The 26,356-nt window shown below is 43.3% G+C and overlaps 1 protein-coding gene and 1 non-coding gene across 6 annotated transcripts; both read left to right on the top strand.

Moving 5' to 3' along the window:
* The first annotated feature begins 164 nt into the window (after nucleotides 1-164).
* Nucleotides 165-26,356, top strand: FBXO22 (F-box protein 22). Of its 5 annotated transcripts, none has more exons than XM_086363999.1 (7): nucleotides 165-210; nucleotides 823-961; nucleotides 10,583-10,670; nucleotides 11,517-11,612; nucleotides 15,086-15,250; nucleotides 22,284-22,449; nucleotides 25,128-26,106. In XM_086363999.1, exons 3-7 carry the CDS (start codon nucleotides 10,616-10,618, stop codon nucleotides 25,543-25,545), a joined length of 900 nt encoding a protein of 299 aa, XP_086220125.1. In that variant the 5' UTR covers nucleotides 165-210; nucleotides 823-961; nucleotides 10,583-10,615; the 3' UTR covers nucleotides 25,546-26,106. The 5 variants fall into 5 exon arrangements, with proteins under 5 accessions (XP_086220125.1, XP_086220124.1, XP_086220121.1 ...); XM_086363998.1 differs by having other exon boundaries at nucleotides 210-252; XM_086363995.1 differs by having other exon boundaries at nucleotides 210-433.
* On the top strand, nucleotides 26,207-26,330 carry LOC147349445 (small nucleolar RNA SNORA3/SNORA45 family). Its single transcript, XR_015150779.1, has one exon. It is a non-coding gene; the product is annotated as a small nucleolar RNA SNORA3/SNORA45 family (small nucleolar RNA).

Raw genomic sequence — 26,356 nt, 5'->3', positions numbered from 1 at the left:
ACGCGTGACTCTGTGTGTGCCGTGCTTAGTCGCTCAGTCCTGTCCGACTCTGCTACCCCATGGACTCTTAAGTCCGCCAAGCTCCCCTTCCAAACACCTGCCCGCCATCCAAAGCCAGCGCCGGAAACGTATTAGCCTGGAGTCACGTGGGCTTCCCCGCAGCAGTTCCGCCTCCCCGGATCGGCCGGAAGTGGCGCGCGCGCCTGCTCAGTACGCCGAGGGCCCTGTCTAAGCCGCTCCCTCCGAGCCGCCGTACTGTTTCCCGGTGGGGTTGGTGGGGTTGGTGAGGCATGGAGCGGGTGGGCGGCGGCGGCGATTGCTGCGGCTCCTCCTCCGCAGACCCGCGAAGCACCTTCGTGCTGAGTAATCTAGCGGAGGTGGTGGAGCGTGTCTTCACCTTCCTGCCCGCTAAGGCGCTGCTGCGGGTGGCCGGGTGAGGGCAGAGGAGGCGGGAAGCTGACCTCGGGACTTGGCTCGGGCTTGCCTCGGCTGGCGGGTGGGCGGATACCGTCGGGACCCAGGGCTGACCCCGGCTCCGGACCCCGTGTCCCCAGGTGGCGCTCCCGTACCCCAGCACACCTGCTGTAGTGCTCCCGGGGACCCTTCCCAGAGGAGCCAGTTTCCCCCTACGGTTCTCTCCGCCCCCAGCTCTGCCTCCCAACCGGTGCCAGACGCCTCGCCGTCCCGGGGACCCGGGAACCCGTAGCGATCTCCTACTGTTGAGGTTATGGGTGGGGGCGAGCGGAGGGAGGTCTGTACAGAGCTGCAGGAGAAAGGGAAGTGAACGTCCGTTCACAGTCCTTTGTGCGTGTGCGTCCCCAGCGTGTGCCGCTTATGGAGGGAGTGTGTGCGCAGAGTGTTGCGGACTCATCGGAATGTGACCTGGATCTCCGCGCTCTCGGCGGATCCCTGCCATCTGGCGCAGCATTGCCTGGTCCGCGTGGTAGCCGAAGAGCTTGAGGCAAGTAAGGGGTGTCGCGTACAGTCCTTTGCAAGGTTGGTGGGTCAATCGTTGAGATTAAATACTTTAAAACAATTCGTATATGGCTTGACTTCCCTGGTGGCTCAAGACGGTAAGTAGACCGCCTGCAATGCGGGAGACCTGGGTTTGATCCCTGGGTTGGGAAGATCCCTTGGAGGAGGAAATGGCAATTGCCCACTCCAGTTCTTGCCTGGAGAACCCCATGGATAGACTGGCGGACTACAGTCCATGGGGTCACAGAGTCGGACACCACTGAGCGACTAAGCACAGCATTTCAGTTCAGTTCAGGCACGCCAGGGCTCCCTGTCCATCACGAACTCCCGGAGTTTACTCAAACTCCTGTCCATTGAATTGGTGATGCTATTCTGTAATTTAGGGAAATTTTTCTCGGGTCATGAAGACTTTATAAATAGCAATTTTAATGACTGCGTATTGTAAGGATGTGCCATGGTTTCTTTGACCATTCTCCACATACTGGGCATTTTCAATTCAGTTCAGTTGCTCAGTCGTGTCCGACTCTGTGACCCCATGGACTGCAGCAGGCCAGGCCTCCCTGTCCATCACCAACTCCCAGAGTTTATTCAAACTGCCACTGAGTTGGTGATGCTATCTAACCAACTCATCCTCTGCTGCTCCCTTCTTTTGCCTTCAGTCTTTCCCAGCATCAGGATCTTTTCCAGTTAATAGGCTCTGCACATCAGGTGGCCAAGGTGTTGGAGATTTAGCTTCAGCATCAGTCCTTCCAATGAATCTTCAGGGTTAATTTCCTTTAGGATCGATTGGTTTGATCTCTGAAGTGCAAGGAATTTGGACTTCTCCAGCACCACAATTTGAAAGCATCAATTTTTCTGCACTCAGCCTTCTTCATGGTCCAGGCCTCACATCTGTACATGACTACCTGAAAAACCGTAGCTTTGACTATACAGATCTTTGTTGGCAAAGTGATGTCTCTACTTTTTAATACACTGTCTAGTAAGTGTACCACATTTTTATCCATTCATCTCTTTGTGAGCACTTAGGTTGCTTCCATATCTTGGCTATTGTAAATAATGCTGCAGTGCATCAGTTCAGTTCAGTCAGTCACTCAGTCGTATCCCACTCTTTGTGACCCCATGGAGTGCAGCACTCCAGGCCTCCCTGTCCATCGCTAACTTCCGGAGTTTACTCAGAGTCATGCCCATTCAGTCGGTGATGCCATTCAAACATCTCATCCTCTGTCATCTCCTTCTCCTCCTGCCTTCAATCTTTCCTAGCATCAGGGTCTTTTCCAATGAGTCAGTTCTTCACATCAGGTGGCCAAAGTATTAGTTTCAGCTTCAGCATCAGACCTTCCAATGAATGTTCAGGACTGATTTCCTTTAGGACGGACTGGTTGGATCTCCAAGTCCAAGGGATTCTCAAGAGTCTTCTCCAACACCACAGTTCAAAAGCATCAAGTCTTCGGTGCTCAGCTTTCTTTATAGTCCAATTCTCACATCCATACATGACTACTGGAAAAACCAAAGCTTTGACTAGATGGACCTTTGTTGGCAAAGTAATGTCTCTGATTTTTACGCTGTCTAGGTTGGTCATAGTTTTTTTTCCAAGGAGCAAAGGTCTTTTAATTTCATGGCTGCAGTGACCATCTGCAATGATTTTGGAGCCCAGGAAAATAAAGTCTCACAATTTTCCACTGTTTCCCCATCTATTTGCCATGAAGTGATGGGACCAGATGCCTTGATCTTAGTTTTCTGACTACTGAGCTTTAAGCCAATTTTTTCACTCTCCTCTTTCACTTTTATCAAGGGGCTCTTTAGTTCTTCACTTTCTGCCATAAGGGTGGTGTCATCTGCATATCTGAGGGTATTGATATTTCTCCCGGCAATCTTGATTTCAGCTTGTGCTTCATCCAGCCCAGCGTTTCTCCTGATGTATTCTGCATACAAGTTAAATAAGCAGGGTGACAATATACAGCCTTGATGTATTCCTTTCCCTATTTGGAACCACTCTGTTGTTCGATGTCCAGTTCTAACTGTTGCTTTCTGACCAGCATACAGATTTCTCAAGAGGCAGGTCAGGTGGTCTGGTATTCCCATCTCTTAGAATTTTCCAGAGTTTGTTGTGGTCCACAAAATCAAAGGCTTTGGCATAGTCAATAAAGCAGAAGTAGATATTTTTCTGGAACACTCTTGCTTTTTCTATGATCCAACGGATGTTGGCAATTTGATCTCTGATTCTTCTGCCTTTTCTAAATCCAGCTTGAACATCTGGAAGTTCACGGTTCACATACTGTTGAAGCCTGGCTTGAAGAATTTTGAGCATTACTTTGCTAGTGTGTGAGAGAGTGCAATTGTGTGGTAGTTTGAGCATTCTTTGGCATTGCCTGACCTTTTCCAGTCCTGTGGCCACTGCTGAGTTTTCCAAATTTGCTGGCATATTGAGTGTAGCACTTTCACAGCATCATCTTTCAGGATTTGAAATAGCTCAACTGGAATGCCATCACCTCCACTAGCTTTGATCATAGTGATGCTTCCTAAGGCCCACTTGACTTCACATTCCAGAATGTCTGGTTCTAGGTTGGTGATCACACCATCGTGATTATCTGGTCGCGAAGATCTTTTTTGTACAGTTCTTCTGTGTTGTTTTGCCACCTTTTCTTAATATCTTCTGCTTCTTTTAGGTCCATACCATTTCTACCCTTTATTGTGGCCCATCTTTGTGAGAAATGTTCCCTTGGTATCTCTCATTTTCTTGAAGAGATCTCTAGACTTTCCCATTCTATTGTTTTCCTCTATTTCTTTGCATTGATTGCTGAGGAAGGCTTTCTTATCTCTCCTTGCTATTCTTTGGAACTCTGCATTCAGATGGGTATATCTTTCCTTTTCTCCTTTGCCTTTCACTTCTCTTCTAGTCACAGCTATTTGTAAGGCCTCCTCAGACAACCATTTTGCCTCTTTGCATTTCTTTTTCTTGGGGATGGTCTTGATCCCTGCCTCCTGTACAGTGTCATGAACCTCCGTCCATAGTTCTTCAGGCAGTCTGTCTATCAGATCTCATCCCTTGAATCTATTTGTTGCTTCCACTGTATAATCGTTAGGGATTTGATTTAGGTCATACCTGAATGGTGTAGTAGTTTTCCGTACTTTTTTCAATTTAAGTCTGAATTTGGCAATCAGGAGTTCGTGATCTGAGCCACAGTCAACTCCTGGTCTTGATTTTGCTGACTGTATAGAGCTTCTCCATCTTTGGCTGCAAAGAATATAATCAATCTGATTTTGGTATTGACCATCTGGTGATGTCCATTTGTAGAATCTTCTCTTGTGTTGTTGGAAGAGGGTGTTTGCTACAGCCAGTGCGTTCTCTTGGCAAAACTCTATTAGCCTTTGCCCTGCTTCATTCTGTACTCCAAGGCCAAATTTGCCTGTTACTACAGGTTTTTCTTGACTCCCTACTTTTGCATTCCAGTCCCCTATAATGAAAAGGACATCTTTTTTGGGTGTTAGTTCTAGAAGGTCTTGTAGGTCTTCATAGAACCATTCAGCTTTAGCGTTACTGGTCGGGGCCTAGACTTGGATTACTGTGATATTGAATGGTTTGCCTTGGGAACAAACAGAGATCATTCTGTCGTTTTTGAGATTGCATCCAAGTACTGCATTTAGGACTCTTTTGTTGACCGTGATGGCTACTCCATTTCTTCTGAGGGATTCTTGCCCACAGTAGTAGATATAATGGTCATCTGAGTTAAATTCACCCGTTCCAGTCCATTTTAGTTCGCTAACTTCTAAAATGTCGATGTTCACTCTTGCCATCTCCTATTTGACCGCTTTCAATTTGCCTTGATTCATGGATCTAACATTCCAGGTTCCTATGCAATATTGCTCTTTACAGCATATATCTTAACAAAATAGTTTTTTTTTTTTCCTTCAGAAAAATACCCAGAGGTGGAATTGCTGGTCAAATGATAGTTCTGATTTTAGCCTCTAAAATTTGTATGGAAACACAAAAGACCCTGAATAGCCAAAACAACCTTGAGAAAAAAGAGCAAGACTGGAGGTATCATGTTCCATGATTTCAAACTATATTACAGTAATCAAAACAAATTTTAAATTATTTGTTGTGGTTTTGTGAAAATGTCATTGGTATTTTAGTAGGGATTGCATTGAATGTATAGATTGCATTGGGGTAGATGGTCATTTTCACAATATTCTCCCATTTGGTGACCACAGTATATTGTTTCATTGTGTCATCTTCAGTTTCTTTCATCAGTGTCTTAAGATTTTCTGAGTATAGGTCCTTTATGTCTTGGTTGTTTTATTCCTAGTTATTTTATTCTTTGGGGATTATTTTCTTTATTTCTCTTTCTGATAGTTCATTGTTAGCATATAAAAACACAGCAAATTTCTGTATATTAATTTTGGCTCCTGCAGCTTTACTGAATTCATTTAATAGCTGTAATAGTTTTCTGCTAGTGTCTTTAGGGTTTTCTATATGTAGTGTTATGTTATCTGCAGACACTGACAGTTTTACTTCTTCTTTCAAATTATCCTTTTGTTTCTTTCTCTTGTCTAATTGCCATGGCTAGAACTTGCAATACTGTGTTGAGAGTAAGTGGCAAGAGTGGACATCTTTGTCTTTTTCCTTATGTTATGAGTTGTTTTCTTTCAGCTTTGCACTGCTGAGTATGATTTCAGCTGTGATTTTTGTCCTCTATGTAGATGTGTGTTCCCTCTGTCTCCAGTTTGTGCAGTTATTTTCATAAATGGATACTGAGTATCGTCAAAAAATTTTCTGCATTTATTGAGATGATCAGGTATTTATTCTTCATTTTGTTAATGTGGTGTATTACGTGGACTGATTTGCATATATTGAACTATCCTTGCATCCCTGGGATAAATTTCACTTGATCATGTGCATGACTCTTTTAATGTATTATTGAATTTGATGTGCTGATTTTTTTTAAGGAGTTTGAATCTTTGTTCATCAGGGATATTAGCTTGTAATTTTCCTTTTTTGTGGTGTCTTTATCTGGTTTTGGTACAGGGTATATGTCATAACAATGAGTTTGGAAGCCATTCTTCCTCTTCATTTTTAGGGAATAATTTGTGTAGGATAGGTGTTAACTCTAAATGTTTGGTATAGAATTCACTGGTGAAGCTGTATGGTCCTGAACTTTTGTCTGTTGGGAGTTTTTAAATTTCTGATTCAGTTTCATTGTCAGTAATTGGTTTGTTCATATTTTCTGTTTCATTCTGATTCACTCTTGGGAGATTATGTGTTGCTAGAAGTTTATCCCTTTCTTCTAGGTGTTTATCTTGTTGGCTTATAGTTGTTCATAGTAATCTCTTTGAATCTTTTTGTATCTCTCTGGGGTCAGTTGTAATAGCTCCTTGTTCATTTTGTTTTATTGATTTGGGCTCTTTTTCTTGATGAGTCTGGCTAAAGGTTTTGTCAGTTTTATCTTCACAGAACCAGCTCCTAGTTCCTTTGATCTTTTTTATTATTTTACTGTCTCTATTTCATTTATTTCTGCTCTAAGCTTTATGATTTTTCTACTAACTTTGGGTTTTTTGCGTTCTTTTTCTAGTTCATTTAGTGTAAGATTAGGTTTTTAAATTGTGATTTTTCTTGTCTTCTGAGGTAGGCTTGCATTGCTGTACACTTATCTCTTGGAACCATTTTTGCCGCATTCCGCAGATTTTGGGCTGTGTTCACATTTCCATTTGTCAGCAGGTGTTTGACTTCTGCAGTTGCCCATTGGTTACTTAATTGCATATTTGGCCTACCAGTGTTTCGTTTTGTTGTGGTTAATTTCTAGTCTCATAGTGTTGTGGTCAGAAAAAATTCTTGATGTGATTTCTGACTTCTTAATTTATTGAGACTTGTTCTGTGGCCTAGCATGTTATCTATCCTTGAGAATGTTCCAGGTACACTTGAAAATAATGTGTATTCTGCTGCTTTTGGATGGAATGTTCTATATGTTATATCTATTGAGTCTGTCTGTCCTAATGTATTGTTCAAGGCCAGTGTTTCCTATTGATTTTCTCTCTGGACAATCTGATCATTGATATAAGTAGGGTGTTAAAGTTCCCAATTATTAGGATGTTACTGGCACTTTCGCCCTTTGTTTCTGCTTGCTTTATGTATTTAGGTGTTCTCTTTTTGGGTGCATATATACTTACAATTGTCATATCTTGTTGTATCAATCTCTTTATCAAAGTAGTGCTACCTATCTTTTCATATCCATTTCCATGGAACACTTTTTTTCTATCTCGTTACTCTCAGCGTGTGTCTTTAGATCTGAAGTGAGTTTCTTGTAGGCAGCATATATATGGGTCTTATTTTTTTTTACCCATTCAGCCAGTCTGTGTCTTTTGATTGGAGCATTTAGTTCATTTACATTGAAAGTAATAAAAATTAAGTATGTGCTTATTCCTGTTTACTGTTTCCTGATTGTTGATGTAGTTCTTTTTTCCTTCTTTTGCTCGCTTCCTTTGTGATGTCCTGACTGTCTTTAGTGTTAAGTTTGATTTCCTTTGTCCTCTGTATGTGTGATTATTTTAAGGTGGTGATTCTTAAGTTTGAACACATTCAAACAAACCTGCATCCACGCCCACTCTTTATCATTTTTGACATCATATTTTCCCTTTTCTTGGTTTCTGTATCCTTTAACAACTTTTTGTGGATATTGATGATTTTACTTTACTTTTGTCTTTTAACCTTCCTTCTAGATTTTTCTATTTCCAGGTGAGGTGTTTAGAGAAGTCTCTTAAACATTTCTTGTAAATTCTACTTAGAGGTGCTGAACTGAGGTTTTGCTTGTCTGTGAAACTCTTTATTGCTCTTTCAAATCTGAACGATAGCCTTGCCGAATAGACTACTCCTGATTGTGGGTTTTTTCCTTTCATCACATCGAACATATTTTGCTGCTCCCTTCTGCCCTGCAAAATTTCTGCTGAAAAGTCAACTGACCATGTTATGGGAGTTCCCTTGTACATAACTAGTTGTTTTTCTCTTGCTGCTTTTAAGAGTTTTGCTTTAAGTTTTGCCTTTTGAATTATAATGTGCCTTGGTGTGGACCTCTTTGAGTTCTTCTTGTTTGGGATCTGTGCTTTCTGGATCTGGATATTCCTTTCCCAGGTTAAGGAAGTTTTTAGCTATTATTCTTCCAGTAACTTTTCTTGTCACTTTCTTTCTCCTCAGCTTCTGGGGTTCCTATAATGTGAATGTTAGTACTCTTGAGGTTATCCCAGAAATTTTTTAAACTACTGTCATTTAAGATTTTTCTTTCTTTTCAGCTTGAGATGTTTCTACTACTCTTTTACTTCACTCATCCATTTCTTTGTATCATCTAATCAACTGTTGATTTCTTCTAGTGTAGCTAAATTTATTTCAGCTACTGTATTTCTCAGATCTGTTTGGTTCTTTAGAAGTCACTCTTAAGCTTCTCACTGTGTTCATCCATTCTTTTCCTGAGTTCATTGAGCGTCTTTATGATCATTACTGTGAACTCTGTATCGGGTAGATTGCTTATCTCATTTCACTTAGTTCTCCCTCTGGGATTTTGTTTTGTTCCTTTGTTTGGAACATACTCCTCTGTCACCTCATTTTTCCTGATTTTCTGTTTTTATTTCTTTATATCAGGTAGATCAGTTATGCTTCCTGATCTTGGAGAAGAAGGAGATGTCCTAGGGGGCCCAGAAGCACAGTTCTCTCTGATCACCAGAGCTGTATCCTCTAGGAGTACCCCTTATGTGGGCTGCGAGGGTTCATCTCTTGTGGCAGAGCTGACTGCTGTGGGTGTTCTGGTAGGCAGGGCTGGCCCCCAAGCCCGGTTGGCTGCCAGGAGCTCATGTGGAGGCTGCCGGCTGCTGGCGGGTGGGGTTGGGTTCCAGTGAAGTTGGCTTTATGGCCAAGGGAGGACAAGGGCTGGTAGGTAGGTAAGCCCATGGCACTAATAGGCTAGAGGAGGGACTCCACAGTGGTGCTAGCGGAATCAGGGTCCTCCTGGTAGAACAAGCTCCCCCAGAATGGCTGCTGCTAGCATCTCTGTCCCTAGGGGAGAGTCCCCATTGCCTCCTGCCTTTCCAGGAGGCTCTCCAAGATCTGACCAAGCCTTCTTTCAGATTACTGTCTCTGAGCTTGGACTCAGAGCATACGAGATTTTGTGTACACCCTTTGTGAATAGAGTCTCTGTTTCCTCCAGCCCTCTGGCTCTTCTGTACACAAGCTTTGCTGGCCTTCAGAGCCAGATGATCTAGGGCCTCATCTTCCTGGCTTTAGGACCCATAGGCTAGAGGTCCAGGGTGGGGCTCAGATCCCTTCCTCCTTGGGGACAGCCTCTGCAGTTGTGATTATCCTCACATTTGTAGGTTGCCTGTTGAGGGTGTGGTCTCCGCTGTGCTGTATCTCCAGTTTCCCCCTTCTGCCTTCTCATGGTGGTTCCTGCTGCATGTCTTCAGCTGTGGAAATTTTTTTCCATTAGTCTTGAGGTTGTTCCCATCAGTAGTTCCTCTGTAAATAATTGTAAATTTGGAGTGTCTGTGGTAGGATGTGGGCTGAAGGTCTTATTACTGTTATCTTGCCCCCTACTCCCCAAATTATATTCTTTGACGATACCTTGTGGACCACAGAAACTGTATCCAGAGTTTATTATACAGCCCTGAGGCCACTCATCATTGTCTCAGTATCTTTTATGAGTCTGTCTATATGGAATCTATTCCAAAACAACTTAACTTTCCCAGATCAACATTTCGTTTTCATTTAACTCCTATTGAGGCTTTGCTGAATGCTATCTTCTTCCTTCCATTTTGATAGTAAAAATCTTTGAAAGTAACCAGCTTAGGAGGAAAACTGTATACACCCTTTTCATTAAGTTGAGCTGCTTTGCCACTTGTCTGTTATATGTATTTTGGTGGAAAACATGAGTCTGAATAAGCCCAGGTTGTAAGGGCTTACAGCTGTCCCTTGTAAGAGATAAGGCACAAGTAAGAATGACTGGGATGACGGATGTCACACACGAGGTCAGCGGTCCTTAGGAAGTCTAGGAAAAGGTTTTATGGAGTGCGGCACTTAGCTCTTTCTTAGGAGAAGAACAATCTTCAGCAAGAGGAAGAAAGCTGCAGAAGGATAAATACAGAAGTGAGCTTGTCCAGATAATGGTGAGCGATAGATTCCTGTAGGAAACTAACTAGTTAGCAAGCCGGAAATGAAGGCCTGGATTATTTAATCTGGCAAAGAAAAGAGGAGTGATACAAGTCTGTACCTTTGCTCTTGCTGAGATGTTTCTGTTGCTGTGACACCTGTTCACATAGAGCCAGTGGAATCTTTTGCTGGTACTTAATGTTTTTGTCTAAGAGCTTAAATTATTGTGAAAATGAACTTCGTCAGTCAGGCTGGAATGATTGTGACCTGAAGAAATAATATATGTTCAACAAATGAATGAACTGAAAATGAAAGAGCATGAGTGAAACACGAATGAGTAGATGGACTCAAAACACCAACACTGGCCTGAAGAAGGGTCGGGCGACGGCAGTTTGGGTCAGGGCAGAACTCGAAAGCGCCACAAAAGCATTGGTAGATTTGTGTGATCAAATTCTGTTTTTTTTCTTTTTTCCTTTGCAGAATGTCCATATATTACCACAGACAGTTCTTTACATGGCTGATTCAGAAAATTTCATTAATCTGGAGGAGTGTCGTGGCCATAAGAGAGGTGAGCAGCAGAGGACAAAGTTTGGGGTTCTCTTGTTTCCTTGTGCACCTCTGTTTGGAGATGAGTACTGTTTTCATCCTGAGAGTTACTGACTTTCTGAGGCTGTGGGCCTGCTCCCTGAAGAATGCATGCATATAGTGTCTCTGAACTTTTGAGGAAGCGTCTGCGTCAGAGATTGCACACCTTGCAGTCTAAAGATTCAGAGATTCTATCCAGAGGTTCCAAACGCCATGGTACACTCGACACAAGGCCTTTGGAGAGCTGTTTTCTCATTTCGAAAGACTTCGTGTGCAGGCGTTTGCATTTTACTGTTAAAACAGAATGTCTGTCTTTGGCTGTTCCAGCCTTTTGCTGTGTTGGATGACTGTTCACCGAAGTTCTCTGGCAGCACTGTGCATTCTTCTTCGCTTGCTAAGTGAAGAAGCAGACTGTGTCCCATGATGGGCACACTGACCCCAGAGTTAAGACTTAGTGGATTGTCATTGTGTGATTTGATTCCAGATGACTGTGCTCTAGAAAAGTCATGATTTCGTATCAGCTTAACAGAAAGAATAGTCCATCTGAAATCCAGCGGCTACTGCTTGTGTCATTGAGGCAAAAGCAGTATGTGAACAACTGGAAAAGACAAACTGGCAATGCTGAAGGTCAGATTTAGAATTTAACTTATAAAACAGGGACTCATGACAACAAAACACGACTTTTGGTTTTAATCAAAGCTTTTAGACGTCCTTGTAATGTGTTCTAGTGTTAAGTGACTTAAACTTTATTTAATATTTGCTTTTATTTTCTTCATCAAATTTGACCTTAAACGGATGGCCTGGATAATCCTCTTCTGTATTACTGCAGCCAGGAAGAGAACTACTATGGGAGCAGCGTTTGCCCTTGAGAAGCTCTTCCCAAAGCAATGCCAAGTCCTTGGGATTGTGACCCCAGGAATTGTAGGTGAGAGAATACCAACTGATTTCCTGGCTTTCATTAATGTGGGGTCCTATAGACCGGTGGGTTATTTGTAGCTTAAAGCAGATTTATGTTTTTGGCCGTCCAAAGTACGATAACGTTGGCCTTCTATACCTTCAAGTTATATTTGACTTACGTTCATGCTCCTTAGGTTATTGTGGTTAATGGTTCAAATCTCAGGGTTGTCCATATAAGCCACATGTAATAATAATTCATATCTTCCAGGTAGCCATTCAGAGAAAGACAAAGATCTCATTCATCCTCTCTACAAATTAGAAAGTATGAGTGAGAATTCCCACTTCTGGCAGTTCAGCCAGAACTGTTTCTGGTGGGTGGACGTGAGGTCGGCCTGGACAGGAACTGCCTTCAACCTTCCTCATGCACTTCTCTTTCTCTCCTTAGCTGCCACTATTTGAAGCATATACCATGAAGTTTTCTTTTTTAGGTTTGCTCCCGGTGAATTTTTGCTGCTTTTAATTATTTTTGACTGTTCTCTAGCTCTTTGGGGAGGGAGAGCCCGTTGAGGCCATCATGGTGCGGTGGTTCCGATCCCTGGGTGGAAATCCCGGCTGTAGCACTCTATGTCTGCATGACTTTGAGCGAGCTCACTGACCTCATGGAGCTTCCGTTTCCCCCTCTCTGACATGGGGGTGATTGACAGTAGCTTTCCCAGAGAGTCTGAGGAGTCAGTGAATTGCACACGTGCAGTGTTTAGAATAGAGACATGTAGTGAGCAGGGAGTGAATGTTAGCTGTGATCCTTTACTTTGTTGCACTCAGTACTACTCCACAATTGGCATTTGTAATCTTCACTGAAAGAATTTTGATTGGATATTAAGTCCTATGCAAGGAAGTACAAAGGATTTCAAGTGTTTACAGACTGACCTAGAGCCAGACATCCTGGAATGTGAAGTCAAGTGGGCCTTAGAAAGCATCACTACGAACAAAGCTAGTGGAGGTGATGGAATTCCAGTTGAGCTATTTGAAATCCTGAAAGATGATGCTGTGAAAGTGCTGCACTCAATATGCCAGCAAATTTGGAAAACTCAGCAGTGGCCACAGGATTGGAAAAGGTCAGTTTTCATTCCAATCCCAAAGAAAAGCAATGAGAAAGAATGCTCAAACTACCACACAATTGCACTCATCTCACACGTGAATAAAGTAATGCTCAAACTTCTCCAAGCCAGGCTTCAGCAGTATGTGAACCGTGAACTTCCTGATGTTCAAGCTGGTTTTAGAAAAGGCAGAGGAACCAAAGATCAAATTGCCAACATCCGCTGGATCATGGAAAAAGCAAGAGAGTTCCAGAAAAGCATCTATTTCTGCTTTATTGACTATGCCAAAGCCTTTGACTGTGTGGATCACAATCAACTGTGGAAAATTCTGAAAGAGATGGGAATACCAGACCACCTGATCTGCCTCTTGAGAAATTTGTATGCAGGTCAGGAAGCAACAGTTAGAACTGGATGGAACAACAGACTGGTTCCAAATAGGAAAAGGAGTATGTCAAGGCTGTATATTGTCACCCTGTTTATTTAACTTATATGCAGAGTACATCATGAGAGACGCTGGACTGGAAGAAACACAAGCTGGAATCAAGATTGCCGGGAGAAATATCAATAACCTCAGATATGCAGATGACACCACCCTTATGGCAGAAAGTGAAGAGGAACTCAAAAGCCTCTTGATGAAAGTGAAAGAGGAGAATGAAAAAGTTGGCTTAAAGCTCAACATTCAGAAAACGAAGATCATGGCATCCGGTCCCACCACTTCATGGGAAATAGATGGAGAAACAGTGGAAACAATGTCAGACTTTATTTTTCTGGGCTCCAAAACCACTGCAGATGGTGACTGAAGCCATGAAATTAAAAGATGCTTACTCCTTGGAAGGAAAGTTATGACCAACCTAGATAGCATATTCAAAAGCAGAGACATTACTTTGCCAACAAAGGTCCGGCTAGTCAAGGCTATGGTTTTTCCTGTGGTCATGTATGGATGTGAGAGTTGGACTATGAAGAAGGCTGAGCGCCAAAGAATTGATGCTTTTGAACTGTGGTATTGGAGAAGACTCTTGAGAGTCCCTTGGACTGCAAGGAGATCCAACCAGTCCATTCTGAAGGAGATCAGCCCTGGGATTTCTTTGGAGGGAATGATGCTGAAGCTGAAACTCCAGTACTTTGACCACCTCATGTGAAGAGTTGACTCATTGGAAAAGACTGATGCTGGGAGGGATTGGGGGCAGGAGGAGAAGGGGACGACAGAGGATGAGATGGCTGGATGGCATCACTGACTCGATGGACGTGAGTCTCAGTGAACTCCGGGAGTTGGTAATGGATAGGGAGGCCTGGCGTGCTGCGATTCGTGGGGTCGCAAGAAGTCGGACACGACTGAGCGACTGATCTGATCTGATCTGAAGGGTAGATACATGGTTGATGGGGACTGTTTCATGTCTCCTTCGATTAGCTCCTGCTCCTATATTATTATATCAGCCCCTTCATCACAAATTTTGTTTCTCATTGGATTGAAAAAATGATGGCAGTGACTGATTTTCTTTTAACTCTTAATTTTTCCTTAAATGAGTGATCTAGTTACACATTACTAGTTATTATCAAGTGCTTCTATAAAAACAGCTTTGAGTTCTTTGTTCTTTGAGTTAATCTTGTTGGGCCTGTGTGTGCGCAGTCACGCTGCCCGTTGTGACTTCCTCAAAGCATGACCAAGTAGAAACTCTAAAGTTTGACAGGAGAGGGCAGGCAGACCCAGGCAACAGTTTTGCCTCCGTGATCCCATAGTGACGGGTGGGCAGTCTACCTGAAGCCTTCCTCTCGCTCAGAGCATTGCTCATCTTTCTCCCTAAGTTCCCGTGTTATCTTCATGTTGGGAGGGAGTATCATTCCAACTCCCTTTATTCAGGACCTGGACCCACTCCTCACCCTGTCTGTTGATTCTTGTTCCCCTGCAGCTGAGTGCTTTCTTTGAGCCAGTTCCACACATGTCACAACAACACTTCCACCACGACAGCTGATTGGATTCCTTTTTCTTAGGCTACAATTAGTAACTATTTCTAAAACAGCCATTGATGATAAATGTTTTTGAAGTAGAATTGCTGTGAAGTTGTAATTACTACCTCCCTAACTTTTTATTTAGAAAAACTTCAAATCTATAGAAAAGGTGGCAGAATAATAGAATAGTACAATAAACACCCTCTGCCTTCATCTAGATCACCATAGTGAAAAACATGTGCTTTTTCTGTGTTTATGAAAACATTTCTTTCTAAACAGTTTGAAAGTAAACTATAGATATCATGACCTTATACTCCTAAAAATGTGAAAGCTGAGAAACTTTTACTTGGGTAGTGGCCTATTATCTAATTGATTATGTTAGTAAACTGGGTAATTTATATGAGGTGTGGCTGTCTTCATTGAATTTGTTCACAAAATGATTTACCTTCTTTCCTAGTGACACCAATAGGATCACGTAGCAATCGACCTCAGGAAATAGAAATTGGAGAATCTGGTTTTGCTCTATTATTTCCTCAAATTGAAGGAATAAAAATAAAGCCCTTTCATTTTATTAAGGATCCAAAGAAATTAACACTAGAAAGGCATCAACTCACTGAAGTAGGTAAGTTGTTATGTTTACCATTAATTGCCCACATTGTTGATTGATTTTGTTTGTTCGCAAGAGAGTCTGAATTAAGTACAAGTTACTGCAGATGTGGACAGTTCAAACTAGTGATTAACAGAGGCTGGTGCAATATTTTTGATAGAATAGATCCACTTTTTAAATTATTTTACTTACATTACAACCTGAGAGAACTAGAGATGAATTTTCCACAAATACTCCATTGATTAAAAACTCACTTGCATTTAATTTTGAATTTTGAAGGACTTCTTCCTCTTTGAATATTTTTTTATCATTTTGTCCTGTTTTGTTTTTTGAAGCTGAAAAGTTTAAGGTTTTATTTCTCTTTTGTGATAGTAATAAGCATTTGTTTAAAAAAAACTATAGAAGATACAGGTTAGTTCAATACCGACTAATTAGAAAGAAATAAGTGTGATGAATTTGATAAGTTCTAGAGATAGTGTAAGTTAAAGCAAAGTCTATCAAACAAAGGTTTACTAGGAAATACCAGGCAGGAGACTTGGCTGATATAGACAGGTCATGCATAAGGGTTGATAGAAAGGGTTGGCTCCGTTTCTAAGCACTAATGAGAAAGCTTAATTTAATATAGGAAGCATTAAACTATTCAAGCAAAGCAGTGCTAAGGCCTTTCATCTACTCTGCAGGTGAACTGATTGGGGTTAACTTGTTAGAGGAACTTGTTTGGCCTTTGACCTGGTGCTTTTGCTGAAGGTCATATGGTTTCTTCTTCTGTGCTGTCTCTTTTCTTTTATCCAGAAGTGAGTACGGTGCCTCCTGGGCATGGTCTCTTCTGTTTTAAAGCAGCCTGGGGATCCATGGTTGAGGTCTTTGTGGAGCACTGCTTGAAGCTAGAAGCCTAGTTTTGTCCATTTATAAGAAAGACTCAAAATCTTGAGTGGGAGTAACCATCTATTTTATAATTAAATAGTTATTGGATTTGTTTTAGACCTTTGCATTGTGGCTCTAAGTATAGGAATCAGAAAACTGACAGGAAAGAGCCCCATGTTTTTCTGCTCTGTGACGTGGTTTTATTGGTGTCCTTTCGCTGAACTGTTTGCTGGCAACAGTTTTGACTTATTCCAAGCCATTGTTTTCATCCTGTTCATGACCTTCTGGAAACTGAGGCTCTGGCTAGATTGAGATGGTAATCTCTATCCTTTCCCGTCCTATTTTCTGTACTTCTCTGTTTGGACTGTTGCCTTGTATGTGGACAGGAAGATGGAGGCATTTGAGGGGGGCAGGGAGGGAGGCTGTGATGTGGGCACCCCTTCTCTACAGAGCCCCAGCCTGCAGCCCTGAGCCAGACGCCCAGCGCAGCTCGTCAGCCACATTCTGTGGCCATGGACGGCACCCCGTTCCTGGAAGCGTCCCACAGGCTCAGCACACTTTCTCTAAAGGCCGGGTAGTGACCGTTTGAGGCTTAGCCAGGCCTGCGGCCTAGTGGCATCTGCTCAGCTCTGCCATTGGAGCACTGCAGCAGCTGTGACAGTACACAAAAAATCAGCTTTGTTCCAGTAAAACTTTATATGCAAAGGCAGGGGCCAGATTTGGCGCCTGGGCTGTGTTCCCCTGCGTTGTAGACTTGGCTGCTCTGAGTAGAAGGTGGTGTGTGGAAAGCCTGTGGTGAATAAACAAAGCCCCCTCAGCCTCCTGCGAGATGGGCAGTGTCTCTGTGGGCAGGGACCTCGCATGAGATATTCGAGTCCTTCTAGACCTTGTATATAGGGTGTGTCATAATCAGACCCAGCGTCCCAGTACATATTACTTTATATATATAAATATACATATATATAATACACACACACATACGCTGGTGACATTCTTTTTGAAGAACTTACCAAAATGGCGCATTTTTTAAAAGAGGTGTGGTGGTGGTGGTTTAGTCGCTAAGTTGTATCTGACTCTCGTGACCCCATGGACTGCGGTCCATGGAATTTGCCTGGCAAGAATACTGGAGTGGGTTGCCATTTCCTTCTCCAGGGGGTCTTCCCCACCTAGGATCGAACTCCGATCTCCTGCATTGCAGGCAGATTCCTACCGATTGAACCACAACTGAAGCCCTGAAGAGACACAGGTTGTTCTGAGATCTGTATGGTATCCACCCCGTGTTAAAAAATAGTCTCTGGAATGAAAAAAATATATAGATATACACATGTAGATGGGCCAGCACTTGATGCTTTCGAAGTGAAATCAGAAATACCCATGTTCCGTAAAAGCCAGTGTTGGTTCATTGGAAACTGTTCCTGTGCAGATCCTCTGCCAGGCCTGCGTGTGCAGGGCTGTGGAGATGCCTCCTGGAGCTCCCGGTTCAGCAGGCCAGGCCGACTTTGAATGTGGTACACTGATGTGTAAGTGTTACCAAGTGGACACACAGAAGTGCTGGGAAACATAAGCACAGGACTTAATCCACCCTGGGGTCTTGGGAAAGTGACATTTGGGCAGAGCCCTGAGGAGGAGTGAACTGGAGTGGGCAGGGGTCCCTCACATGTGGAGTCAGGAAGAGGATTGTACAAGTATTGTGCCTTCTTTCCCGGTTATTGACAAAAATAGATCAAAGGACAGGAAATAGAAAGGGCCTGGCAGCTCACCTTCAGGACTGCTGTGCAGCCACTGGCTCATTTATGAAATATAAGGAATTCCAGTGTGTCTAGGGAATGGTGAGATGGAAGGTGAGGGAGTGTGGTGTGAGCCAGGAGGCAGGCTGGGGCTGGCTCTGCGTTGTGGGGACACACCAAGGATTTTTACATACATAAGGGCAGCGGCAAGCCAGGACTCGAGGCAGAGGAGGGACACAGCCAGCTAAGTCTTCTGAAACTGCCCCTCTGGCTGTGGTGTACTCATTTTGGAGGGACACAAGAGAGGATGCAGGAAGATCAGGGCTGTTGTGGTTGTGGCAAGTGGAGTTGTAGAGACATGGATGGATTCACGATGAAGTTTCGAGGTGGAATCGAGGTTGAGGGGATGGATTTAAATGTTGGAAGTTGAGAATGAGGAGGGTGGCAGTGTTGTCACCCGGGTTTCTGCCACGGCAGGCGCTCTGAGGAACGGAATAGATGGGGACAGAGGTCAGAAGAGTCAGATTACCAGTTCTGGGTTGGACACGTTGAATCTGAGATGGGAACATTGATTCGACAGTTAATATGTAGGTCTGAAGCTCAAGAGAATGGTCTCAACCACAGATGGAAATTTGGGAACACCAGGTTATTTAATGGTGATTGAAGAAAAAGGAGCTGGCACAGTAATTGGGGGAGGAGGGGAAGGAGGTTTGGCAGCTGATGTTGCTGACTCTTGGTTGATCCTGACGTGATGCCAGCATGTCCCTCCCAGGGGCAGCCGTTCCCTTCTCCAGGGGATCTTCCCAAACCAGGGATCGAACCCAGGTCTCCCGCATTGCAGGCAGATTCTCTACCAGCTGAGCCACTGGGGAAGCCCAAGAAGACTGGAGTGGGTAGTCTATCCCTTCTCCAGCGGATCTTCCCGACCCAGGAATCGAACTGAGGTCTTCTGAATTGCACGCGGATTCTTTAGCAGCTGAGTTACCCATTGTTCCCTGTGCTATACAATAAGTCTTTGTTGCTTGTTGCGTACCTATTTAAAGTAATTATCGATATTCTACATGCGTTTAGATTATATCACTTTCAAATAGTTCATAAAAGAGCTGTCTTCAGAGAGAGGTTTCTCTAAAAAGAATAGAAATCTGAACACACAGACCTAAAGTTTTTTCAGGCAGTCCTGGCCAGTCTTTGGAATAGTTCTTCATAGTAGGCTTTCCTGAACCTGATACTGGTCTTGGTGTCTAGATTTTAGTTTTTTCCTTTTAACCTTCCAGCTTGATCATATCTGTAACGAATTTATATTCTGCCTTATTTGAAAATGAATTTAAGGCAGCTTATAAAAAAGATATGTAGATGATCGGTGGAGGAATTCTGAGTTGAGGCTCACGTGTAGGAGGGGCATAGTGCAGCCAGGGCCATGGGTAGTACCTGAGGTGCAGACTGTCAGCGTTTGCTAGAGCTGGGGCCCTGGTTTGCCGGGCCAGGACAGAAGTAGAACGCTACTCAGTCTTCTGAGAACTGTGATAAATTCTAGTGGATCCATATGCCCTTACAGGAAACACGTTGAGTCTTTGAAGCTGTTTCGTACCATGTCACTCTGTGAACACCAGTGGCATCACCCCAGCTGTGATTCCTTAAAGTAGCAGTGGTGGGATCCAAGCCCGCGAGGCCTGGTCACTGAGCGCTGTGTGCCGTCGAACAGTGTTCAGGGCTGCCAAGGGAACGGGTGGCCCACGTGCCCTCCAGGCACTGTCTGCTGTGACTTCCGTCTCACGCTGGATTTCCAGGAACAGGGAACTGGAGCTCACTGGTTGAGTGTGTCATCTGCCCAGCAAACATCAGAGCTGGGAAGATGGCTAGCCTGCTTTCTTGAAGTTGGAAGTTCTGAGACACTTGTACTGAGTAGAGGACCCGCTTGTTTCACCAGAGGCAGGACTGAAGGCAGTGCCAGGATTTACCTCAAAATGAGCTGGGTGGTCATCTTCTCAGGCTCGTGAATCTCAGGCCTCTCAATTTTGAGTGGCGTGGCGTTTGAACCTTCCTTCCGGTACATGATAGAGACCTGTCTGCCTCGACAGGCAGCCAGCCTGGGCTGCGGTGGACTTGTTCTCTAAGTTGGGTGGAGGGAAGTGGGTCTGGTTTCTAGATGAGTGTGTGTGCGCGTGGTCGGCTATAGAACAAGACCGCTGGAGGGAGACGTTGAAAGCACCGGGTATGCGCTGGCTGAACGAGGGTGGTGCCTACTCGGCAACTGTAAAAGAGTCTAGAGCTTAGAAAACAGTAGGAAGGGGAGAGATTAGAAGTCTTCAGGTTTCTAAAACTTAAAACTGAGAGTCAAGAGAAGTGGGTCGAGTCTGCTAGGATGTCCTGGGCCAGTCGCTTTCCTGAGATTATCAGCCCTTATTTGTAAAATAAGACTACACTGTTGACCCCACAGGCCTCTTCTGACTCAAAATAGTCATTCTGGAAAAAGAAAAAAAGAAACATTTTCTGAAAATTTGCTGGCCTGGTCTGTGTGGAGAAAAAGAGCCCTTTAGTAATGGTTTGGGGCATATGGTGTCTTGAAAGTACTGGCTTTTACTAATATTCTTACTCTCCCTGCAATGTGGGCTTCTCTGGTGGCTCAGACAGTAAAGAGTCCGCCTGCAGGGCAGGGGACCAATTTCAATCCCTGGGTCGGGAAGATCCCCTGGAGAAGGAAATGGCAACCCACTCCAGTATTCTTGCCTGGGAAATCCCATGGTTGGAGGAGCCTAGCAGGCTACAGTCCATGGCGTCGCAAAGAGTTGGACACGACTGAGTGACTTCACTTCCACTTTCTTACCATCCAAATCAGTGATGTGCTGTGGAGAGAATTAGAAATGGACCAGAGGCAGTCTCCCTGGAGAAGTCATTACTTCATGTTAGGAACTGGTCATTCATCTCCACCCCACCCCAGTTTGCTTGAATGAGCTTTACTTCAGGCAGCCTTTACCCTATGAAGGTGGAAGTCATGTGGCTGAGTCAGTGGATACTCGAATGTGGGTCATGTGTTTGATTTTTTTTTTCTTTTTCCTCTCCCAGAGCCACCTGTTTGTCAGATTTCAAATTGATAGTCTGTGAACAGGGTGCCAGAGGCACATGAGAAAGCCAGGGAGCCTCTCGGGGGGGTGTGTCCTGCCCAAAGCCTGGGAGCCTGTCGGGGATGTGTGTCCTGCCTACCTCCTGCCCAGACGGTGCTGCCCTCTAGTGGTAGCTACTTTTCATTCCAGAATTACATCCCAGAAGGGCTCCAGAGTTGAGTAATTCCCTGCTTTGGAATGAGTTTCCCATGGTTAATCCACCTTCTCTCTCCTGGAATATGTGGATAAGGCCTGTATTTTAGTGGTGTTTTGGTTTCCTAAGGCTGCTGTAACAAATTACCGCAAACTTCAGTGGCTCAAAGCACCATTTATTCTGTCTCAGTACAGAAGGCCAGAAGGCTGGAGTCAGGCGGTTCCAGGGGCAGGGATCTCTTTTCTCTTCCTCCTTCTGGTGCCACTGACATTCCTTATGGCTGCATCATTTCAGTCTCTGCTTCTAAGGTCACACTGCCTCTTCTGTCTGTTTCTCTAGTAAGGATGCTATGCTAAGTCACTTCAGTCGTGTCCAACTCTGTGTGACCCCATAGACAGCAGCCACCAGGCTCCCCCATCCCTGGGATTCTCCAGGCAAGAACACTGGAGTGGGTTGCCATTTCCTTCTCCAATGCATGAAAGTGAAAAGTGAAAGTGAAATAGCTCAGTCATGTCTGACTCTTCGTGACCCCATGGACTAGAGCCCACCAGGCTCCTCCATCCATGGGATTTTCCAGGCAAGAGTGCTGGAGTGTGGTGCCATTGCCTTCTCCCTAGTAAGGATACTTGTGTAGTATTTAGGGCCTACCTGGACAGTCCCGATGATCACATCTCAAGATCCTTAATCACACCTGCCAAGACCCTTTTCCCAAGTTGGGTCACATTCTTCGTTCCTGGGAATGTGGGGGGAGATCACATTCAACCCTCTGCAGGGGGTTCGTGGCGTCTCATTTCCTCTGGACGTTTAAATTCCCACTGCATCTAACTCTGTTTCGTAAACCAGGGTTCCCTTCCATGGCAGGCGGCGGCCTGAGTGGAGATGGCTTGTGCCCAGGCCCACCAAGGGGTGCTGCTCAGTTACACAGCTGCTTCCTTATTTGGGTTGAAGGTTGACTATATTATTTTCAAATAGCCATTTAATTTTCTTAATGGTTAAAAATTAATTATAGCGAAGGTTTTGAGTAATGTTAGAGCTTGCAAAAAAGAATGGAAGACTTGACAGCTTAAGCACTAAGTTGTTCTTAATTAGGCGCGTAAGACATTAGCAATAACACTTCATTTTGAAAAATGACTCACAATTCCTTTTTAAGGATTTCTTTCAAAGACTCTCTTTTTAGATGGTCACTCTTCATTTTTCTGCAGGTCTTTTAGATAACCCTGAGCTTCGAGTGGTCCTTGTATTTGGCTATAACTGCTGTAAGGTGGGAGCCAGTAATTACCTGCAGCGAGTCGTCAGCACTTTCAGTGACATGAACGTCATCTTGGCTGGAGGCCAGGTGGACAACCTGGCATCGCTGACCTCTGAAAAGTATGTCTGACGTGCTTTTGACTTCTGCGTGTGATGGTTATGTTCTCAGCTTTACATCACTTTGGGTTTTTTAAAAATCATGTTTAAAGGATTGCTAATGGTTCATTCCATTTTGCAGCAGACATAGGTTGAAGGGCTTACACAACGTAATTCTGCTTATCTTTGAAGAACAAAATTTATATATGTTATCCTTTTAAGAATTTATTCCTAGTTGGACTTACACTCTCCTTAAAATTGACCTTCAACATTATTGCGTTTCTGGATGGCTCCATCACTCTGTAACTGCAGCATATCACTTCCTCTGGTTGTGTTCTCCTCTAAAGGAAATGTGTGGTTCAGTAGCACAGCTTTGTGGTAAAACTTCTTGGAACCCCTAGTGCTGTGCTCAGTGCTTTGGATCTTTTAGAGGGAGGGGTAATACTGTCACTTGTGGCAGTTCTTAAATACATTTGGCCACAGAACCTTTTGTCCGTGAAGCATCTTGCAGGCCTACTGGTATTATTCAGCACACATTTTAAAAAACACTGTATTAGATTTTAAAAAAAATTGGAGTATAGTTGATTTGCAGTGTTGTGCTCGCTTCAGGTGGACAGCAAAGTGATCAGTTACACATACATCCGTCTTCTAGATCCTACTCCCACACAGGCCATTAGAGTACTGAACAAGTTCCCCATGCTCTGTACTCACCTATCCTATATAGTGTGTGTATGTCAGCCCCAGCCTCCCAGTTGATACCCCCTCCTCCCCCTTGGTAACCCTGTTTGTTTTCTACGTCTATGACTATTTCTGTTTTGTAAATCAGTTCATTTGTACCATTTTTTCAGACTCCACGTATAAGCAATGTTGCTTGGAACACATTTTGGGAAATACTATACTAGATCTTTTGAAAGGCTTTTTCAAGTTCAAAAATGGTATCTCTTTGATTTTATTACTAAGGTATCTGTTTTCAAAGATAAAAATATTTGCTCTTCTATCTTGAACTACTTCTACTTTTCCATGTCCAATGAAAGTATGTAGTATTTTGAGTTTCAGCTAATTAAGTGGACATAAATACCTGCTGTTCCGAAAGGAAGAAAATGAAACATTCCCCCGACCCCAAATATTTCCTGCAAACCTCGTTGTTTCTGTATTTTTAGTATTTGGACCCTAGAGCAGTGACATGGAGACGGACTGTTAGAGATCAGTATCTTTAAGAGCAATTTAAATCATCCCAGTCATAATCTCCATCCTGGTTGTCAGCACCGACAGGTCAGGGAAAGCAGATGCTAAGTTGAGTTTCCTGGAACTTGAGGAAGAAGGGAGGAAAGCCAAGTGCACTGAACTCTAAGCACTGGATTTCATGCATAAGTATACCTGATTCTTGGTCACTGTCTGTGGGTTATTTCCCCTCTTGTTTAATCTTCCTTATTGTCTTTTACTTTTAAATTATATACGGATAGGGCAATGGTGATTAGCTTACAGTTTATCTTTGAAATGCCAACTCATTCAGACATGTACCATCTGAGATGCTGGCCAGTTAGTTTAGCATGGCTGTCTGTATGTAACAGACCCTTTCTACCTAATATGGGGAGATACACCCTCCAGCAATCATTACCCTTTACGTGACACATTAATGTGGTCTTTACACTGTGTCATTGAGTAAGGGAAGCCATCGAGTATATCAGTGCTTCATTTTAGTGGTGTCCAGATATAAACCCCTCTCCCTCTAAAAAAAAGAAGACTGATTCTTTTAGGCAGGAGACACCTGTCGCCATTGTACACCGAAGAGGAAATGCAATAATGTTAAAGGAGCAGCAGCAGACTCCGGAAGATGGATCTGTCCCTCAGAGACTCGTTTTGCCACTGGTTAGCCTTAAGGGCCTTACTGCTTAAGCCTTTTAAGTCTCAGTTTCTTATTAACCCAGTGAATCCTGCCTGTTCACAGACTCAGATGTTGCTAAGCCTGATAAAAAAAGGTACTTACTTGGTTTCCCCCAGTGGGTGTTACAACTTTATTAACACTTTATATTTTCTTTAGTAACCATAAAGTATTTCATTTTAAAAAATGCCAGGTAAATAGAAACAAAAAGAAAATGTGATTTTTGTCCTTCAGATTAAACTTAATTATTGGCTCAAAGCAATAAATAAGACACAGCAATGTAACCTGTTTCTTTATGGACCAAATAGAAGAGAGCTAAAACTTCTGGAATTATGGGTTCTAATAAAATTATCCTCCATGATTGAATATTAAATTTGACAAGCTGAGGTAGGGGATAAAAAGGTACTGAAGCTGTAAATAATGCCGAAAGCTTCAGCATTGTATATATGAGTAAAGTTGTAAGGTTCCTTTCTAAGGAAGAGGGTAAGGTAAGGATGCTCTGTGCCCCTCGACAGCCCGGGCTGGGTTTTAGAATCTTTGTGGTGATGCATTGGCCCCTTTGTATCTATGACTGAAGAAAGAATTGCTTTCTTCTCCGCAGATCTGCCTTCTGCGTTCTTTTATTGTATTAATTTCAGTAGTTTCATTTGTAACCCTTTCTGCCTTACCTCTGATCGGGGAGGGAGCACCTCAGACTAACCGTAAATTAAGGCAGCACTTCTCAACCAGTGAGAATTGGGAGGAGTTTTCTTTTCTTTTACACTGTAAATCTGAATTGTGTTTCACGACACGTCGCCACTTTTCTGATTTCATTTCCTAGGAGCCCCCTGGACATTGATGCCACTGGTGTGGTCGGACTGTCATTTAGTGGACACCAAGTCCAGGGTGCCACAGTGCTTCTCAACGAGGATGTCAATGACGAGAAGACTGCTGACGCTGCAATGCAGCGCCTCAAGGCAGCAAACATTCCAGAGCAGAACACCATTGGTTTCATGTTTGCATGCGTCGGCAGGGGCTCTCAGTATTACAGAGCCAAGAAGAATGTGGAGGCTGATGCATTTAGAAAGTTTTTTCCTAGTGTTCCTTTATTTGGCTTCTTTGGAAATGGAGAAATTGGATGTGATCGCATAGTCACTGGGAACTTTATACTGAAGAAATGTAATGAGTTTAACTATAATGATCTATTTCACAGCTATACAACAATAATGGCACTGATTCATCTTGGGTCATCTAAATAAAGCCACCTGTAAAGTGGCTTTCACAATATGTAGCTTGTAGGCTCTGCCTTTTCTGGAAAATGGAAACTTGGGAGGTGTATATTTCAGACAAAAGAAACTTTATATGTATCTGTTTTATAGCTTTGACACTCTAAAGATTTTTTTGGTAGTTTTTAATGTATTAGAGGAAGGATAACTTTGTATATAACATAATGGGGACCCAGAGTTGAGAATTTCTGCATCAGGCACAAGTGAACCGATTATGACTATCGCACCAGGCTGTGTGACTGCTGTATGACAGGACTTTACATAGTCTTCTGCATGGGAAGACTGAGAAAGGACCCATCGAAGGAAGGAGAGCTGAGACATTCCATGACTACCTCTGCAGTGGGAGATGATCTTTCAGCAGAATCATGAAGATTTTTTTTCCTTCCTTAATAAAAGAGAAAACTATACAGATGGCTTGATAAATTTTTCTCTGCTTTACAGTTGCACCATGTTATTCAGAAGCTGTAACAAAATTATTACTGACTTTTCACTTGATAAGTATTAAAGAACTGTTTTGTTTTAGTACTCTATAAAGTTGCTTAGTCAAATGAATTGCCAAGGCTAATCCATATTTGATTATAAGGGAAAACATTTTCCTTTTCCCTCAATAAAGACATTGCATCATGGACAAAGGATCGAGGCTAGAGTCACACTTGGGTATCAGCTGTTGCCTTTGTGTGCTAGAGTCCTTGAAGAGTAACTGCTGACCTTAGTCACTCACTGTGGCCCTCAGGGCATAGTCACCAGCAAATAAACATCACTGTTGAGATTAAAAAAAAAAAAA

This window comes from Bos grunniens, chromosome 21 (assembly GCF_055505025.1).
Source record: "Bos grunniens cultivar Pamir isolate PY7600 chromosome 21, Bosgru_T2T1.0, whole genome shotgun sequence".
In the NCBI taxonomy this organism is placed as follows: domain Eukaryota; kingdom Metazoa; phylum Chordata; class Mammalia; order Artiodactyla; family Bovidae; genus Bos; species Bos grunniens.
Note: the sequence above shows the minus strand (reverse complement) of the source record. Positions and strands in the feature narration are given on the sequence as shown.

What these genes read in the sequence shown, in the direction of transcription:
- FBXO22 (XM_086363995.1), top strand. Translation starts at nt 291, where the DNA reads ATGGAGCGGGTGGGCGGCGGCGGCGATTGCTGCGGCTCCTCCTCCGCA. An exon ending in GTGTCGTGGCCATAAGAGAG is followed by an intron (nt 10,671 to 11,516) that starts GTGAGCAGCAGA and finishes GTATTACTGCAG; the next exon opens with CCAGGAAGAGAACTACTATG. An exon ending in GCATCGCTGACCTCTGAAAA is followed by an intron (nt 22,450 to 25,127) that starts GTATGTCTGACG and finishes TTCATTTCCTAG; the next exon opens with GAGCCCCCTGGACATTGATG.